This window comes from Lineus longissimus, chromosome 6 (assembly GCF_910592395.1).
Source record: "Lineus longissimus chromosome 6, tnLinLong1.2, whole genome shotgun sequence".
Lineage (NCBI taxonomy): Eukaryota > Metazoa > Nemertea > Pilidiophora > Heteronemertea > Lineidae > Lineus > Lineus longissimus.
This window is the reverse complement of record NC_088313.1, coordinates 21,261,854-21,281,693: the sequence shown is the minus strand read 5'-3', so window position 1 is coordinate 21,281,693 and position 19,840 is coordinate 21,261,854. Positions and strand designations below refer to the sequence as shown.

The 19,840-nt window shown below is 43.3% G+C and overlaps 1 protein-coding gene across 10 annotated transcripts in view; it reads left to right on the top strand.

The window, feature by feature from the left end:
• Positions 1-19,840, top strand: part of LOC135488931 (golgin subfamily A member 4-like) — a 79,035-nt gene that overhangs the window by 28,977 nt on the left and 30,218 nt on the right. For all 10 annotated transcript variants that reach the window (XM_064773901.1, XM_064773894.1, XM_064773900.1 and 7 more), the window contains 11 exons: positions 215-352; positions 1,209-1,882; positions 7,944-8,142; positions 8,650-11,898; positions 14,131-14,339; positions 14,877-15,211; positions 15,476-15,654; positions 16,005-16,187; positions 16,445-17,185; positions 17,344-17,634; positions 18,020-18,091. In XM_064773901.1, the coding sequence (XP_064629971.1) occupies positions 215-352; positions 1,209-1,882; positions 7,944-8,142; positions 8,650-11,898; positions 14,131-14,339; positions 14,877-15,211; positions 15,476-15,654; positions 16,005-16,187; positions 16,445-17,185; positions 17,344-17,634; positions 18,020-18,091 (6,270 nt within the window). The remainder of the gene's footprint in view (positions 1-214; positions 353-1,208; positions 1,883-7,943; positions 8,143-8,649; positions 11,899-14,130; positions 14,340-14,876; positions 15,212-15,475; positions 15,655-16,004; positions 16,188-16,444; positions 17,186-17,343; positions 17,635-18,019; positions 18,092-19,840) is intronic.

Below are 19,840 nucleotides of genomic sequence, written 5' to 3'. Positions count from 1 at the left end.
CTAGGTTTCTACCATGTGTGAATGAAGCAGTGTGCTTCCACTCAGAGAAAATCACTGTAACTACGTCTTTCATATCAAACTTCAGAGGGACAGTTTGCCACTGTGGGATATTGGCAAACTGCATGGCTGATTTAGAGGTTTCCGACCATTGAGTTCAAGTTGGATGGCAGAAATGGAGCACTGTTTTATCTTGTTGTGTTGCTTGTTCTTGCAGAAAGCTGAGGAGTGGGAAGGCATGATCAAGGAGCTGACAGAGAAGATCAAGGAACTGGAGAAAGAGAAGGATGCCATTCGGTTACAGACGCTGGCAGCCTCGGATCCAGAGGTGGCTAAGATACTGGAGCAACTCAGGGTAGGCATCGTCATTTACTTCACTGACAGGTTTTAAGAACTGTTTGAAGACCCTGAAGGAACTTGACTTTCTGATGAGGTTGATTGCCTCTCAACAACTCCAGGGGCTGCGGTTTCCTATCTTCAAGTGACTCATGAGAAACTACTCTCTTCTTTGACCCGTTTTCTTGACATTTTACTTGACTGCAGGCACACTGGTCTCAAATAAAACCTTGTTTGCTATGTATCTTTTCCAGCTCATATACCAATGCTTGGACTCGAAGGTATATCTCAGACTGAATTCATATGTCACTTGGTTCACTGTGCACTTTATATTACACATTCATTGTTGAGAGCACCATGGCAGGTCTTTCACTTTTCAATACACTTTCTCACCCTGGGTCACCATGAAATATGTGCTTCACATTATGGTTTGAATTTCTGTGACTTTGCAAGCCAGGCCTGACCCATTCTGTTGAACATCGAGCAATTCGTTGGTTGGATAAGATATGCCATGATGAGTGCTGCATGTCCTTGTCATGCTCCACTGATAAGTTAAAGTTGGGGCGTATAGTCTGATATCAATTATGCTGCAAGTTGTCATCCGACTTCGTATCGAACAGATGTATCCTGAAACCTTCGAGTAGGACTGAGATGAGCTGCTCAATCAGTGCTACGACCTGAGCATCTCTGACTAGTAGCCGTTTATACTCCTTTGTGGGGTAAGGTAAGTTAGACAAAGACACCTGCCTAAAGTCTCACACCAACTGTGGGGTTCAAACATCTTTACTGCTAGCTTGGGTGTCCCAAGTCATTAGGCCACTGCTGAAATAGCTTTGCACATCTTTCAGTCCTGATGTTTTCATCCTGTTTTTCAGGACCAACTGATTGAAAAAGATTCACATGAGACTGAACTGGTTGAGAAGACCGATCAGCTGGAGCTTGACCTCGAAGTTCAGAAAGAACAGAATGAAGAGCTGGAGAAAATCAACGGGGAAGTGACGAAGAATTATTACGATATCAAGGAAGCTCTCGAAGGAGCCAAGGTGGACATAAATAAGATGATGAAGCGAATCCGTGGCGAGAAACTTGGGGAAGATATCGACAGAATTGCCGAGCTCGAGGAGCAGGTCAAGAAATTAGAATCTGAACAGCCTTTAAATGCTCCGTCCAGTGACCTTGACCTTGACAATCAGAGGTTACGCGTAGAGAACATCCAGCTGGAGGAGGAAGTGACATCCAAGGATACTGACTTGAAGAAGAAACAAGAGGAGTTAGAGAAGTTACAGAAGGAGTTCAAGTCTGTCGATGATGAGAACACGGTCTTGAGGACCAAGTTCTACGAGCGGAGTCAGCAAGATAAGGCGGACAAGACCGACGTTCCGCGGTTAAAGGTGCAGATCAAGGCGAAGGAGTACGAGATCTCGCAGCTGAAGGATCAACAGAAGGAGGCAGACGCAAAGATGGCCGAGATGCAGACGGAGTTAGAGCAGCTGAAAGAAGAACCTATTGTTAAGGTGGAGAATGAATCGCAGCTTCAGGCAGCACCAAGGTGAGTTGATGACTTGTTCATTTCTTTCTTTAATCATCTTGTCCTCAGTGTTAGATGACAGCATCAGATTCTCAGTTCTGTGGATGTGATGCGGAGGTTGCTGAAGTTTCAATGTCAGGATTTCACATATTGAAACCCACCTCATCATTTACAGGTCTAGGCCAATACACATGAAAACAATCTGGCAAAACTTCTGATGGTGCATGCTCGTCCTTCTCTGCCAACGTTAAGTAGTCTTTGGAATGATATGTGGTGCTATCGATTGTACTTATTAACGCTTTGTGACTTTTCTAAAACTGCTTGAAGTGCCGTTAAACGTAGCCATCTGGAGACCTTGTGCGCTTTCCCTGCCTCTGCCTTGTTTCGACTTCTCTTAAACCTTCACTTGGGTTTGGACTTTGAAATAACAGACTTTGCGTTCTTGAAGTGGCTAAAATGCAAATTCTAAACTGTGCACATGAGTTTTTTGTTCATGAATGAATGAATCGATAAAGTAGAAACATTATCTGCACTGCAAATGTAGAAACTTTGTGAAGAAACAAAGAATTTCAAGATACTTTTGGATTCAAAAGATGTTTGACTACATTTTCTTGTCACAAATGGTTCCTCTATAAGTGGCCTGCTTCCTCTTCTTGGTCATTAATCGAGCTCTAAACTGACAAAAAGAGAAAACTCCAATGAACTAAGAATCGGCAATCTCTCAAAATATCAAATAACCGAGGACAGCTTGCCTTTAAGTCAGCTCCGTCTCATTATAAGGCAAGTCAATACATGTGATACAATAGCACCTCGGGAGCCCCGACTGGTATTGTAAGAACTAGCGAGAAGTGCCGTCAACGACCGGGCCGTAGAGGTGGCTCTGGTGTAGACATGTCGGATACTCTCATAAGGTGAAAGAAAGCATGGAGGCAAAGTAGGCCTGGACTGTCAAATTCAGAAAAATGGAGAACGTGTTTGACAGGCTGTCGGCGAACACGACGACCTTGAAAGGGTCGGGGATTAAGGTCAAAATCAGGTAATGTTTGACGGGAATTCTGTACAGGTGGTTTGTTGGTGTTTTGATAATTATCGTGGAAAAAAGTATTGACTTAGCGAATGTAATGTAATGTATGTGTATCTTGTATATGGTTATCTCAGGTAAATGTAAATGAGTTGGACTTAAAGTTATGGGCATTGTTATGTTGTTAACCCTGTGAGGAAGGCTCCGTGTAAGAGAGTGATCAAATGAACATTGATGAAGTCATCAGTGAGGGTTGTGATGATGTTATAACTTTGGTTTCAATGGTCTGGCAGGTTGACCAACATGATTCTCACCTCATTCTTACAACATGCATGATTTACTTAAAAGTAGAGGCTGAGATGCTTTTCCAGGATCATCATTTCTAAGATATTGAATATTCAGAATCAGTTTGTAACATTGTCAAGTTACCAAGTCTTGTTTCTCAGTTCTGAATCGTTACCTCAAAAGGTGATGCACTTAACACCAAAAAGGTTTCGTTCCCATTCACTTCATTGTTACACGTTCTCAAGTCAACCATTGACATCCTTCCCAGTTTGGAATGCTATATTAGGCTGATAATTCACTTCTATTTTTTGCACACCTGCAGGGTGAGTGGAAGGCGGCTACTTCAGGTACCCTTTGAGTTTTTCGGAGAAATCTATAAAAAGAACTTGAATCAGCAGTTTAAGAGCCAAATTGTTTGTTCTTACAATCCAGCTAGTTTTGAAAGCCTTTGAAAGCCTATTTTCGGCCCGGCCAGAAGGACACTTCTCTATACTGACGAGAAAGCCATATCGGGTAGAATAAACCAAGCATTACAGTCATATACCTCCACAATAGCCCATAATGAACTGTTTACAAAAGGATTCCTCTGTAGTGAATATCTCTCCACTAATTGACCTGTATATATATGAAAATACACCTTGACTGTAGAGGGACTGATATCAAATCATACCTTGGTGTTTGACATTTGATCTCAGATGATGAAAGGTAAACAATTAGTCGGACATGGCACTCAAGTTTGATGAGAAATGAGAGTGGTTTTCATTTCATTGTAATATGGTGAAGTGTCACCTGATTGCAGTATGGTGAAGTTGGGCCAAAATGACTTTTTCACATGTTATGTACATTTCGCTGTGGAAGTAAGGTGGTGGTGGTGGGGAAGAGGGGAGGTATTGAACAATTGCAATTAGTTGGGTGAATAACGCCCCCCCCTCAGGTGGTTGAACAAAGTTCAATAAGCCATTACCAGTCAAAGAGAAGCATGCATAATCATACTGTCAAGCTATTCTCACGATATGAAACTTTCATGGATTGCCGTCAGATATTGCGCTATTGATAATTAATCAGTGCGGTCTCCTGGGATGGGATTGGGGAATCATAAGACATGCAACAGATTCATGTGCCATGCCAAACTTGAAGAGACGTAAATCTTTCATCACATTGATTGATAAGACTTCAGTATCTCGTCACAAATTCCTCCACTGTGTGTCCATTCAAGATGTCTTCTTTATTGAGAGATTTGGTTGAATTGTGAGAACTTGTCATGCAAAAGTGGAGCCGCAAGTTGTTAATTTTGCATCAGGCTTTTGAGCTGCAAGAGAGTCAGTCATTTAGTGCATAGCTTAAGCTAACAGGTTGCATTCCGGACATTATTATGATGCATCATATGTCTTCGTCTCATAGAGATTGACAAAGAAAAGTTGTGTTGAGTTATGTTGCAGGAATGTCTTTGCTGGCTGCTTCAGTATGTATGTTAAATGTGTGACAGAGCCATACTTGACACACCAGCAATGTATTGATGTTTGTCGGCATTCCATGGCACAGCATTGACAAAACTCCGCCAGACTGATGTCAATACTTGTTGATGGAGAAGTGGATGCGTCCTATCACATAGAACATGTTTGGTGTGAGCCAAACCATTCAGCTCTCCTTCAAACAGGCTGTGAAGTGTCCTGTATGAAGTCCATGTGGCTTTTCTACCCAAAATGCTAATTATAAGTGTGAAAGGTTCGCCTTCAGTAATGTATAGTTGCTGAGTTTGTGAGTAGAGGGTGCTACAGATCAGCATCTATATCAAACTAGAACAGCACTGCACAAAGTCCAAAGCTATTTTTTTCTTCTTAGAAGTGGCTTAACCACAGCGTTGTATTCACTTCCGTCTGTTTGCGTTGGAGAATGTTTCAGTTTTGATAGTACGCCTGACTTGCTTTCAAACACAGTCACAACTTAAAAATAATGAGGTTTTCGTGTCCGATGCAAATGAGCGGTATATAGAGATTGAGATGTGTGAAATGGAATGTTAAATACCAGCCAGGGTTGGCATATGCAGAGCTGTCCTGGGACGGAGCAAGCTCATCTCTCATTATTGAAGACAGTGACCAGATCAATAAGATCAATACCCACATCATGGACCACCACAAGTTTGATTTGTATAAATCTTAAAGTGGCTCGGACAGCCTCAAAGGGGGTCCTGAAGGGCAAGTGAGATTGACTGTGTTGAAGGTGGTTTTTGCAAGCTCACAACATCGTAAACTGTATCAAGTATACAATGAGTCGATAGCAATATCGTGATTTGTGAGTGCCTGTCTTGGGTCAACAATCAAGCTTGATTACTTTGCGCTCAGTATTGATGACGAATCGATGGAATATATTGCCAATCATTATCGATCGGTGGAAACTTGAATCAATTCTTAATGCAGATTTATTGTCAGCTATTTTGAGTGAGAGAGGATATCACCATCCAAGCAGCCAATGCGTGAACAATATTTTTGCCGATATTGGAGACGAGTGAATGAGAAGTCAAGAAATCTAAATGAAATCTGACATTTGATTCATGTGACGTTTAGATGGGTTGATCTTTCCAATGAAGCGCAGGGCTGGAGAGCTGCTGACAGAACTAAGAGTGCTGTCCTTTATGTGCTACTAACATAGTCTTCTGCCTTCCCTCATAGTTTAAGTCTCGAGGCCTGTCTTACTCCAAGCTGTCACCAGGCGATATCTTTCTGTATGGTTCATTCTTCCATCCAAGACACACTTGAGAATTGTCAGAAGAAAAGAAAGGCTGCTATTGTTATAGACATCCTTAGAATACAATGACGAAATATAAATGCATATGAAAGTACAGTAGAACCCACCCTCTATGACGACCAAGAATGGCCTGTCCTGAATGGTTTCCTCTCTAATTACCATTACAAGGCCCCGGGTAACATGACCACCCTGGTACCCAGACCACGACCACTCGACTGGGCGATTGGGAAAATTTTTGACTTTTGAAAATTTTTCAATTTTGACTTTTTTTCCTGCTAACCCTTACCCTAACCCTGAACAATTTTCTAAGTCCAAAATTTTTTTTCACTGGTTTTTTTTTTTCTGCTCAAAATGAAACAACATCATCAGTCCCAAAACTTTTTTGACTTTGAAATTTTTTCACAATTTTGAACTTATGAAAAAGTTCAACAAATTCGGCAGGAAAACCCAATCATGCATTTTGTCCCGGCCTTGTATAATAGTAATTAGCATCACATCCAATGAGAATATCATTAGATATTCTCCGTGTCATATTGACTCCCGGTCTTGATAGTTATTCACATACCCATGTGTTTGTTTGTATACAATGTAGTGGTATTTCACTCACCTAAAACCAGGTGATTCCCAACAGGATTAGAATGTGCTTAACAGTGAATAAAGTGTTGTTACTGGCGAGAGGCCAGCCAAGGACCCCTTTAAGGCTGTGTGCCCAGGCGTAAAAAGGACAACAGTATTAGCTATAGCGTACCAGACTTACATACTAATAGCATACATAGCCGACCATCATGGTATAGAGATGCCTTAAACATAGCCAGTTATATTTGAGAGAGTAGGCCTATGACATTTAGGTTAATCCAGTTATCCTAATCATAGCTAAGTTAACTGTGATATCAATTTGTGGAATGTGATATTTGGTGGATTTAGTGATATTTCAAGTCAGATGGAGTCAGAGGAGGAAATGAAAGGAAAGGGGTAGGTGGCTCAAACTGCTCATGAGGATTTGCTGAAGCAATTGTTATTCATTTGAGATCTAAATGTCCACTGCCTCATGACACCTCATTGTCATAATCATTCAGGACACTTATACCTGGCTCTCCCATTGGGAACAGAATTAATGATGAAAGAGTTATAAACAAAGGTAATGATGTTGTGAGTGATAAAGTTGCTTGAACAAGGACACAAGATGCCTGAAGTATTTTGAGCCAAGTCCTGATGTTACACACTTCAGATGACATCTTTACTTTATGAGGCCTTTCAACCCAAATGATGAACATTGTTTCAAGGGGTGATCAATATCTGATACCTTATCTCTGTCATGACTTCGTGTTTTGAGCATAGTCTTTTATCAACTGTAAGTTTTGATATATACAATATCCAGACATACCTATTACATGTAGTATTTGTTATGGTGGCCTGGACAGTTATGCTTTGAAAATTGACAAATTCTTTGGAAAATATGTTCCGAGCACTAAACAGGCGATTTTCACAAGGGTCGGTCTGTTTGATTCAACGATCAATGAATTAGTATTGACTTGATTTCACAGAATGGTGATTCTGTCTATTTCTGTCGTTTGTGTCTTCAATGAAGGATATCGAGTTAATGTATCGTACCGGATCCTTTCAAGTCTGATGGATTGTCTCAGTTCAGTGATTGGGTCATTTGGCCCAACTTCTCTCTGTCAAGCATATCACCACAGTTTTGGATGATATTAGTTATGGATGTGCAGTTGCACCACGTCCAAAGGATGCAGATGTCAACATTTAGTTAGCCAAATTGCGGGAAATCTGATGTATACCTTTGTTTTGTTTATCTTCCTACAGATCAGTTACTCTTTATGTAATCCGCTTGTCCTCCTGATTCATGGAAAGAACCCTCATGAAGGTTTTCAATTCAATCCACCTCATTCCCCTCATTTTGCTTTAGGAAAACAGTCATGACCCTACAATGCGATAACTGTCAGACATCGGGTCTCTGACCCTGAAAACATGATCCATTTTACTCCAATTGTTCTTTACTTTGTCCCATTCTAGGATGACACCTGAACAGTTGTCCGACCCTGAGAAGACTGGCCTTGAGAAGAAGATCATTGACCTTCAGGAAGCTGAGATGACCTTGAGAGGTCGGATCAGTGACCTTGAGACATCTGAGAAGGTACTGAAGGAGAACATTCAAGATTTGCTCAAACAGCTCAAAGATCATGAGGAGGAGAGTGATCATATCAAAGAGAAGGTAATTAGCTTACTGATTAGTCACTTTTACCTCACTGCCCCTATGAGGGCTGGCTGACACTGGTCATGCAATGACTGATTTCCATAATCTGAAACCAAACCTCCATCCTCAGTTGGTTAATTATCATCTGTGAATGTCTCACTCAGAAGGTTTTACACCCTTGGCCATTTTTCCAATACCTTTTTAGTTGGGAAATAGTACTTTGATATTTTTTCATTCACTTTGAAAGTCTTCATACCTTTTCTGTTTGGTATAACACAGACCTGGGTGTTTCTACATCTATTTTTCCCTGCATTCTAAAACCATCCAAAGAATTTGACTCATTTTAAAGAGTTCAGGTGTTGGGGGCTGAACATTTTATCCTTTGGCATTGTTCACAGCATATGCAGAGGATTAAAGTAAGTTTTTACTGATAAAGTTTACAAGTATGAGAATTTTCTTTGAAAGAGATCCAGCTGTCAATTAGTCCACTAAAGACACCTTCTCTTCATTGTATTCGCATTCTAGGCTGACCAGGAGAAATCTGACCTTGAAGTGGAGATTGAAGAACTTCAGGACCTGACCAACCAGATGAAAGAAAATGAAAAGGCAATGAAGAATAAACTCAATGAACTCGAACAGGACTCTGATGAACATGAACTCAAACTTAAAGAGGAAATCAGTGGTCTTACTGACAAAAGCCAAAGTCTTGAAATGAAAAACCTTGACTTGACTGAGCTGATATCCTTGTCTGAAGTTGAGAAGGATAAGTTACGTAATCAAATACGTGATGCGGAGAATCAAAGCAAGGAGTTGTTAGACGAACGGGAGAAGTTACGGGATCAAATCGAGGACACCAAGGAACAAGGTTATGAAAAGATTGGCAAGATGCAGGAAGAGCTGGATCAGTATCACGTTAATGAGCAGAAACTGAGCGAGTCATTAGCCGAGGCAGAGCAGACGGAGCATATGTTACGTGAACAGTTGAAGCGGTATGAGGGGCCAAACTCCGAGCTTCAAAAGATGGATGCACTGAAGAAACAGCTGTCAGAGTTAGAGATGGAGAATACCCAGCTGCACGAGAAGGTAGATGACCTCCAGGCACAGTTAAGGGCTGCGGCCGAGTTTCTGGATGAGACTGAGGCGAAGTATCAGGAGGAAATAAAGGACTTTGAGGAGGAGATTGCTGACCATCAGAAACACAGGGAGGCTCAGGATGAGAAGTTAGATCAGTTGGAGCAGAGTGAGTCCGATCTTCAAGAGCAGTTGATGGCAGAGCAGGGCAAGGTGCAGGAGCTCACTGCCAAGGGAGAGGAGTTGGTGGCTGAGCTCGCCAAGGTCAGCCAGGAAAAAGAGGCACTGGAGCCAGCGCTACAAGAAACGGGTAAAGAGTTGTCCAAGACTACTGACGAGATGGAGATCCTGGATCAGGCTTTGAAGGACAAAGATGAAGAGTTGACGCGTTCGCGAGAGGAGATGGATGCATTATCTGAGAGTCTGAGGAACAAGGATGAGGAGTTGTCAGAAGTGAAGAAGGAGAAGGAGGACTTGAACACAGCGTTGAAGGAAAAGAATGCCGAGTTGACAAGAACGAATGCTGAGAATATTGAGCATCTGAATGCCATTGAAGAAGAGCGCCTGAACGATATGTCTGCTTTACAAACCAAGTTAGACAAGAAGGAGGCAGAGTTGGGGAGAAGTCAGGAAGCCGTCTGCGAATTGGAGGAGTTGTTAGATAAACAAGGCGCAGAGGGCGATGACAACTTAAAAATGGTGATGGATCTCAGGGAAGATTGTGAAAATAAGCAGAATATTGTGCTTGAGTTGGACGACAAGTTGCGCGAGGTCGAGAATGACTTTGACAAGATGAGGGAAGAGAAACTTGAGGCCGAGCAGATGAACTTGGATCTGCGTGATCAACTGCAGCAGATGGAAGCTGAGAAGGTGATGCTGGAGAAACAACTTGAGTCAATGATGGAGGAAGGTATTGAGAAAGAGGTCCTGCTTGCTCAGGAGCAGGAAGAACAAGAGAAGAATCTGGAGAGGATCAAGGAGCTGGAAGAGTCCCTAGATCAGGAGGTCAAGGAAAGTGCCAAGTATCAGGAGAAGCTGAATGTCCTTGAACATAATCTGAGTGCCAAGGAGGCTGAGTTGGTGGAGAAGGTCAAACTGTTGGAAAACGATTTAGCTGAGGCTGCGGATATGTGTGCCAAACATGAAACAACCATTTCTGAGTTAGAACCCAAGTTGGCTGGTTTGAAGAATCAGTTGTTAGACTCTGAAAGATTCAATGAGGATTTGAAGGACGAGAATGAAGCTTTGAATAAACGGGTCAGCGAGTTGAAAGAACACTTAGATGAGAAGTGTGAGGAGTTGATGCATTTGGAGGAGGAATTCGATACGGAGCAAGAGGAGGATAAAGCGAGCCGCAAAGACTTGCAGGATCGGATCAATGTGCTACGAAGCTCGGAGGAGAAGTTACTAGAACGGATCATTCAGTTGGAACGCAACGAGAAGGAGTTACGTGATGAGTTGGACTCAGATGATGCATTGGCTGAGAAAACGAAAACCAAAGTTGAGAGTTTAGAATCTGATATCGCCAACTTGAAGCTGGAGTTGAAGGAGAAGGAACAGCAGTTGAAGGATGCTGAGAAAGATACTCTGAAGGCCAAGACTGATATTGAGTCATTGAATAAGCGAGTCAAGATCCTAGACGAGTCTGAAGCCAAGTTGATGGAAATGCTGCAAGAGTCTGAAGATCGTGAGAACGATGCCCGGCAGGAGATCGGAAAGCTAGAGGAGAAAATACATGACTTGGAGGAGAAGGTGGAGAGTATGCAGTCCAACGAGCATGATCTGAAGGAGGGGGTTGACGACCTTGAACAGATGGTCAGTGACCTTGAGTGCAGTGAGAAGGAATTGAAGGACAAGTTGAACAGCTTGAAACAGACAAATGAGCTACTAGAGGCCAAGTGTTCTGATCTGGAGAAGACTGAGCAAGACCTGTTGCAGCAGTTGGCAATTGCTCAACTTGATAGTGTGACACAGGAGGAGAGTGTCAGAGCGGAGGCTGCCCCTGTATTCGAGGAAGCAATCACAGTAGACTTTGTTGATGGTGTTCAAAGTGCTCCGAAATCTTTACCGAAGGGCAGGTTGTCACGCGCTGAGAAGGACAATTTGCGTAGGAGCCTCAGTAAAAAGTCAGCAGATGAGTTGGTTAATCGTTGTGTGGAGCTCATGGACATGCAGCAGGAGTTACAAAGCAGGCTGCATGACCTGGAGGATAGCTCCATGGACAGGAGTCGGACTGAGTCCGTTGACCGGGAACTAGATGATTTCAGTCACAGGGAGCAGCGGTATAAAGACACGATTGCAAGGCTACAGGAGGAGATAGAAAAGTTTGCTACTGGTGCTAAATCTGAAAGTAGCGCAAAAGGTGCTGATAGAAAACCTGAGGATTATAAAGATAGGTTAGATTCACTTCATTCCCGCCTCGATTCCTTCATCACGAAGTCTGAGCAAGCCCACCGCCATCCGCCATCATACATGCCAAAGACAACCGACATCAGTGACTTACCTGAGGATGAATTAATCTCTAAAATACAACAACTTGAAATTGGTGAGATCTCAAATAAACGAAAGATTGGTGAATTGGAGGATTGTATCAAGATCTACCGACAAGTGGTTGAGACTGTAGCATTCGCCATGGCAACTGACCTTGAAGGAGTCAACCTTGACCTTGAGAAGAAGGAGCTAATGCACATCCTCGGTAGAAAGGTAAGACATGTTTTCTTCATCTTGAGGAGATTGGGATTCTTCTACTCGCTCCCTCTCACCACATGAACTGTGCTGACAGAAGGGGTGAGTAGGAAGAGCTCCTGGTCTCCTTCTGATGGGCTTTCTTTGGCATGGACTCCATGTCAACTCAAGTAGAGGCAAGATCACTGTGCATGAAGCAATGTATCTCGTTCCTGGTTAGGTGCTCAAGTTGTTATTGATGATCTTTGCATGCATCTTTCATCATTATTTCCCTTTATCAGGGATGTGGAAAAATCCCCCCACCCAATTTTAGGTTTGGGACTGCCAGATACTTAAATATGTCTTACTTTCAGTATGAAGTTTGCACGACATTCCTACATCATAATACTTCTTATCGGTGACTTTATCTGCCAATTATCAAACTTGATTCTGTTTGTATGCAAAACCCACCCTGGCCACTTTAACTGTGTCAGTATTAATGCACCACTGACTGCTTTAGTATCGTAATTTCACAGAGTCAAGATTAGTTGTATAACTGTATGTGTGGATGGTCAATGATTATGTGTGTGATTTCCCAGGGGGGCAACTGAAGAGTGATTTATGGCAGCCATTGATGGAGCAGCATGCAGTGGTTGCTATGGAACTGTTTACTGGTAGCTAAGGGATGAAGCAGGTGTTCTTTGTTGGGGTAGAGCTTGAGAGTTGGAATTGGATAAAGTGGGCAAAGTCATGCAGTATTTGTTGTATCAATTAACGTGTTGTGTGAGTCCTCTGAGGTTGTATTAAGTGATGTTGATGTTCTTGTGTTCAGTGCTGTTGGTGCATTCTCTTCCCCAAAGTCTCGATGTCACTAGGTTGACTGGATTGGCCTCTTCTGTGCAATGACCAGAGCATACATATCTTATTTTGGCCAGAGCTCACTTATCTCATTGGACTTCAGTGTTGAGGCTAGCCAACTTTTGATCATGTTTTATATGTCTAACGGACGCAATATCTCGATGGAGAAAGGCAGCCAATGTGTGTTGTTGAGGCTGGGATGCCATCACCTCCCTACCTCTCAACCACCTGTACCAAGAGTATTCAATCAGTGAGGCTGGGATGCCATCACCTCCCTACCTCTCAACCACCTGTACCGAGAGTATTCAATCCAACATGCTGACTCATGCAAATGCCACATCGATCAAGTTCCAAATTTATCACAATCACTGTCCTGCGAGACACACAAATCCAATTAGCCGGAGAATTGTTCTATGATTTGTCCTCAGCAGTCATGCGATATCTGGCTTAGGGAGATTCTGTAGCTTGTCCAGTTAGCATTGAATACTAGAGAGATGTGGTGGCAAGGGGTAGTTGACTTTCTTACAATGTGCCTTCCTGTCTAGTGTGTGACGATATGGAGTACAATTTTTCGGCTTCTTGTGGGATTTTGTGCTGTTGATTTACTAATTGCATCAAGGTTGCTTGTCCCAGCGGAGATCATGTTCTTCGGCACCAAAAAGGAGGGCACATTGCCAGGTCACCTCAATCAGGACTACACCCGTCAGTATGATGGGCCAATCATTGCTGTGATGGTAGGTGTCTGGCTCAACGTCGCAAACAGATACTATCAAATTCAGAATAGGGCTTTTGACAATTGACTGCTAAAGTAATATGAGCCGAATTGGCATTCTCCTCTCAATTTGTTTTGTGGTTGACAGTCAGAAGTCTTGCAATATGTGTAATGACATTATAGTGGCATTTGATGGTCATACTTCATGAGATTGGTGTGAACAACATCATTTGAAATGAGTTGAGTTGGGAATAGGCAATACTTGGGTTGATCACACTTCAATAAATGACAACAAAATGACAACAACTGTTCTGTCAAATCAATGCAAGGTCCAGCTGAGTATGATGACTTCTGTGTGCCTTCTCTCTCAAAGTTGAGATAGCCAAGAGAACGGAATGCATTTCAAGAGTTTAGGGCTGTGGTACGCCTGGTGGGTGGAGGGATGGACACATGGCTGGCTTGAAGGGGACGATATCAGAGTAGGTGCAATCATTTAGTGTCAGATCATGCTGGGAGTGAACCAGTCAGGTTCCTGTTCATTTCAGGACTCATGTAGAAGGATTCCAAGGGAAAAAATGTTGATTCAGCATTGGATAATAGAAGTCTCACAGGTCAACTTTCTTCTAACAAATCCACTTTCACCAAATGAGTTGACATCTCAACCAGTTCATGCAAACTAAGACTGCTACTTTGCATTCCAGGAGACCGGCTATGAGGGTAAGCTCCAAGAGCTCATCAACTCTGAGTCTGCGTACAAGAAGCAAGTGGTGGACATGGAGAGGAGGGAAGCCTTGTATAAGGCGGATCTCCACGCTGTGCAGACTGAGCAACGTGATGCCAGGAAGGAGTACAACCATCACATCCAGAAGTTGGAGGACACCATCAGCGATTTGGAGAGGAATGAGGCCAAGTAAGTCACTTTGATGGTTTCATGTACAATACCTTTACTGTTTTTTTGAAGATGTTGAACTAATGCATTGTTAGCAGAAATAGGTATGACTCTACCATGACTAAAGCCAATGGTGACGGGCTGTAAATGCCTCTGTTCCTTCCTTAACTCCTCCTCATCCCCTGGTACAAGGGCAAGTCATGAAGTGGAGAACATGTCTGGGAACTTGCCTCTGAGCCAGCTAGTGGTGTGGATCACCTACTTGAAGCAGGAACTTGCCTCTGAGCCAGCTGGTGGTGTGGATCACCTACTTGAAGCAGGAACTTGCCTCTGAGCCAGCTAGTGGTGTGGATCACCTACTTGAAGCAGGAACTTGCCTCTGAGCCAGCTAGTGGTGTGGATCACCTACTTGAAGCAGGAACTTGCCTCTGAGCCAGCTAGTGGTGTGGATCACCTACTTGAAGCAGGAACTTGCCTCTGAGCCAGCTAGTGGTGTGGATCACCTACTTGAAGCAGGAGTCCTATGAACGGATTCACTGTCTTGTTCTTTCATTACAGGCTTAAAAGCAAGCTCAACCTTGGCTCCAAAGATCGTACCACTGAAACAGTCTCCAAAATCCATGACCTCAAAGACCGCATCATTGACCTTGAAGCGAGCGAAAAACAACTCCGTCGCACCGTCCACGACCTCCAGACAGAGCGAGATGACCTCCGTCAGAACGTCTCCGAGCATCGTTCCCGTTCGCCGAGTACACATGGACCCGTTGATCGTTTGCGTGATCTCGAACATCAACAAGAAGTTGATGAACTCCAGGCCAAGATTCGCCAGCAGGAGAACTCAGAAACCGCCCTCCAGGATCAGGTGTTGAAGCTACGCAGTCAGGATAACACAGGTATCCATCGTCATGCTGCAAGATACAATTCCTTGCCCTGCAGCCTCCAGCTTTCCTCCAGTTGGTCAGCATAAAGTTCAGTTTGAGCATCTTCATTTCAGTTCTGCTTTGATCCAGTAGGATAATGACTGCTCACCCTCGGCAAACAATAAATGTTAATCTAGTGCTAGTGCAAAGTTCAGGTTGATGTGAAATGTTAATGTCATGTTGGCTCCCTGCTAGACAGATAAGTGTTAAACCACTCTATTGTCTTGCCTTCCCCAGGTTATGCTGAGCGCATCGAGCACTTGGAGCGGTCCGAACGTGCTCTCCAGCGCAAGTTGGAGATGTATGAGCAACACGAACTTGATGATGTGACCGACAGCCTGATGGACAAACCGGAGGATCTACTCCGCCAGCGAATACACGAGCTGGAGAAGATGGAGAAACATCTCAGGAGTCAGGTAGGTTGTGTGGTCATTGTGTTCGCCGTGTACCACTGATTGTCAGTAGGGCACAACTTCTCTCTTGACCATCATGCCACACACCTTGCTCTCTTGACCATCATGCCGCACACCTTGCTCTCTTGACCATCATGCCACACACCTCGATTGGCTTTGTTCAATTCGTTCCACCTGTCCAGAACTCTGTATCACACTCTCTGGTAGAGGAGACCAACCAGTTGGGAAACAGGAGAATGTTCTAATTGACTTGTGGTTCATGTGCTCTGTGATCGTCCTTTCATTTTCCGTCACATTAATTACTTGCTCTGAGTATAATCACATGCTGTAACTTTTGATACTTTGACGTTCAGATCACCGACCTTGAGAATGATCGTGAAGAGCTCCACGAGATTGCCAGGAAGGATAAGAACAGCATCCATGAGTTGAATGTAAAGCGACGGGAACTGCAACTTGCTGAGAAGAACCTGAAGGAGCAGGTCAGCATGTTTGAGGTGACGGAGAACAACCTCCTTGCCAAGATTGATGCAATGCAGGTAAGTGGAAAAGAGTGTTTGTCTTTTGTAAGGTTTGGTGCCCTGTCTGTGCAAGCCCAGTGGGATGGTCCAAACCGAATGGTGAGAAATAGTGTGACAATTAAGGCTTTGGGTCAGCATACCCGCAGGCCTATCTTGAACCTTCTTGATCAGCTCCAGAAGATCATAAGTGAAGAAGAGATCGTTCTGAAGTGTCAGGGAAACTTGCTTCAACCTGTCCACTTATTTGTAAATATTCATAAAATCTTTCCTTCCAGGATGAACTTGATGACCTCGAAGATCAACTCAGCCGTGTCAAACGTGCGGAGAAGAATTGGAAGGGTCAGGCAAAGGAGCTAAAGTTCACCGAGGAATCAGCTGCCAAGAAAGTCATCAACTTGGAAGTGCTCGTGGAGGAGCTGCAGTCATCTGAGACCAAGTTAAAAAAGACACTGTACACTGTGGAGCAGGAGAATCTGGCCTTGAAAGACAAGGTTGAAACAGTCCAAGAGCAACTGTATGATTTACAGAGTACCGAGATTGCTCACAAACAGAGGATAAGGGATCTGGAAAACAAGGAACGGACGCTGCAATGTGACTTGGCTAAGTTTGAGTGTTCTGAGAACGTTGCTGCACGTCGAAGTGGGGATTTAGAATCTCTGACGGACAGTTTATCCGAGCGTATCTACGCGTTGGAAGAGGAGCGTGCCAACTTGAAGTACGAGGTCTCTGATTTAGCTGTGGTCTTCGAGGACACTAAAAAACAAGCTGCTCTGTTGGAAAATAGCGAAATTGCTTTGAAACAACAAATCGACTACTTGGAGACAAACGAGAAGCGATTTAAGAAGCGCAACCAGGAGTTAGAACTTCAGCGGATCGAGTTGCTGCGGAAGGCAGATGATGCGGGCCACTCTGAGCTCAAGCAAAAGGATCTTGTGCAGGCACTCGAGCGCAGTGAGAAGAAGTTGAAGTTTAAGTTGCAGGAGCTGGAGAACAATGCAGCCTCACTTGAGAGAGGGGTAAGTCGAAGTTTTTCACTTGTTTTTTTTCTGCTCAAAATTAAGAAACATCATCAGTCCCAAAGATTTTTGACTTTGAAAATTTTTAACTAAAGAAAAGGTAACTGTCACTTGGCACTGACATCTGTGAGTAATTTTGAACTCCTCCTGCTTTCCAGAACTCCAAAATCAAAGATCTTGAAAAAGAAAACACTTCACTCCAAGATGAACTCTATGAATGCAACCGGAAGATCCAGCGGATGGAGAAGGTCATCAAGACGCTTGAAGACAAACAACGACAGGCTGATTTGACGCGCTCGCGTGGCGGTACGGCTGTCATCACAAGACAGGAGCTGGCTGAAATGCGCGCCCAGATCGGCATTCTGGAGGAGACAGAGAAGAGCTTGATGAAGGCGGAGAAGACTGAAGTGAACCTCAAAGAAACCATCGCTGAACTCAGGAGAGGCAAGGTACGTTATAACACATCACTGTAGTTTCTTGTCGATTATGAAATCCCCTCTTGGCAGAAGAATCCACCTCTATGGTCGTGATCGTCAAGACTTAGGTCACAGTTTTAACGAATGTTGCCACAAGCTCAGGTAGAGGGACATGGAAGTGATGTCCTCAGTTCATATCCAGTGATGACACTTGGTCTCTTTATAACTATTTCTATATCACTTAAGGTGTGTGTTGAAATGTGCATGAAAAGAGAGTAGAGTGCTCAGTTCAACTGGAAAGGGTTCCATGGACTTGGGACTCTTCTTTTACTGCAGCATGCTTAGTTTGAGTGAGTTGGTCAGATTTGCCCTCATCAATGAAAGTCAGTTCTATAAGAGAACTACCATCATGTTTCAGAATGCCTGCGGTCATGAACAGGAGATTGAAGAACTGAGGAAACAGCTTGCTCACTACCAAAACTTACTCAGGGTAAGTCCAACTTTGTATCATGTAGTGGTCTGTCTATCGTTTAATTAGTGTTACTAACATATGGCCTTATACAGAAGCGGGAGGAAATCAGTTCTAGCCGTAGACATCAGGTGGAGTCACTCTACTTCGATAAGAGTTACCATGACAACATGTATGGATCTGGCCTGTCCTAGGCCTATATCAGTAGGCATTCAACAGCTGTCATTTTAATCACATCGACGCCCTATGTTCTTTTTTCTGATATATTTCCAATAATCTCTGATATGACTCCCTATCGGGTGGAGTCCGTATTGGGTGACAGAAAGGTCGAAGTGATATTGAATGACGCCCCAGTGTGTTGTTGTGGATGAATCACCCAGGATGCAGCAGCCAAGCAGAGTTGTCATTTAAAATGCTGGCTGTAGAAGGTCAACTCACAAAGATATGGCAGTTTCTCTGTGAAACAAACATTAAACATCAAAACCACCGCTGGCACCATCATCAATTTGTTCACTGGGTTTTCCCCTGATTCAGTAATCATCAACAACACTAACTCTTGTAATATTAGTCACCCTCTGCTTCATTGCTAACGATGTGGTTTTTCCTCATTATACTAACAGGAGAGAGAATATGAGCTTTTGTGTTGTCTTGAAATGGAAAAGGTAACTCCCTTGAGCTAAATCAGCAATACGTGGTCTTCTTATTGAGTTTGAACCTCCCCCGTACAGTTAGTATTATGCAGAGACAAGAATCTCTACTAGAGTACTGTGGCATCATTCTGTTGCATATTACAGTACTGTGGCATCATTCTGTTGCATATTACAGTAATGTGCCATCATTCTGTTGCATATTACAGTACTGTGGCATCATTCTGTTGCATATTACAGTACTGTGGCATCATTCTGTTGCATATTACAGTACTGTGGCATCATTCTGTTGCATATTACAGTACTGTGGCATCATTCTGTTGCATATTACAGTAATGTGCCATCATTCTGTTGCATATTACAGTACTGTGGCATCATTCTGTTGCATATTACAGTAATGTGGCATCATTCTGTTGCATATTACAGTACTGTGGCATCATTCTGTTGCATATTACAGTACTGTGGCATCATTCTGTTGCATATTACTAATTGTATGGCCATCGCTGGTCTATCAGCATCACACACAGTACCTTATTTGATTGTTTGGTTATGTACATATCTCATTGAGACGTGTAAGTGGGGTCCCTCATCACAAACCAAGGGTCTGCTGGTGGAACTCCATGGGATAACAACGAAAAGCAGTTGGTTACCGCTGATCTAAGACTGCGAATGCTGGTTCTGTGACTGGTTGCAGCTCATCCAGTGGTTGAGACAGGAACATCACTGGAGGTCAGGGAGCCTCTGGTAACCAAAGGTTTAGCAATGAACATTTGTTGAAGCACCACTGGAATGCCCTCCGAAACATGACAGGCATAACGCCAAGATGGGTGTATGTTTGTGTGGGTGCTTATTGAAACCTTCACTTGATGTACCTATGAGATGTGTACCATGCTTGTGAGTGGTGTGTCTATGTTGTGCTATAAGTTCCATCACCAACACAATACTCTCCTCTCACAGCTGCTTTGCCCTCATTTCTTTCAGCTCCAACTCATAGAGTAGTTTAACTCAGATTGCTATAAAGATAAGCTCATATTTAGTAGTCCTGTAGGCTAGGGCCTACCACTAGACTTAGGTCATGGAATTACGTCGTGACCATGCAGATCCGTGCCAAATCAATAATCCC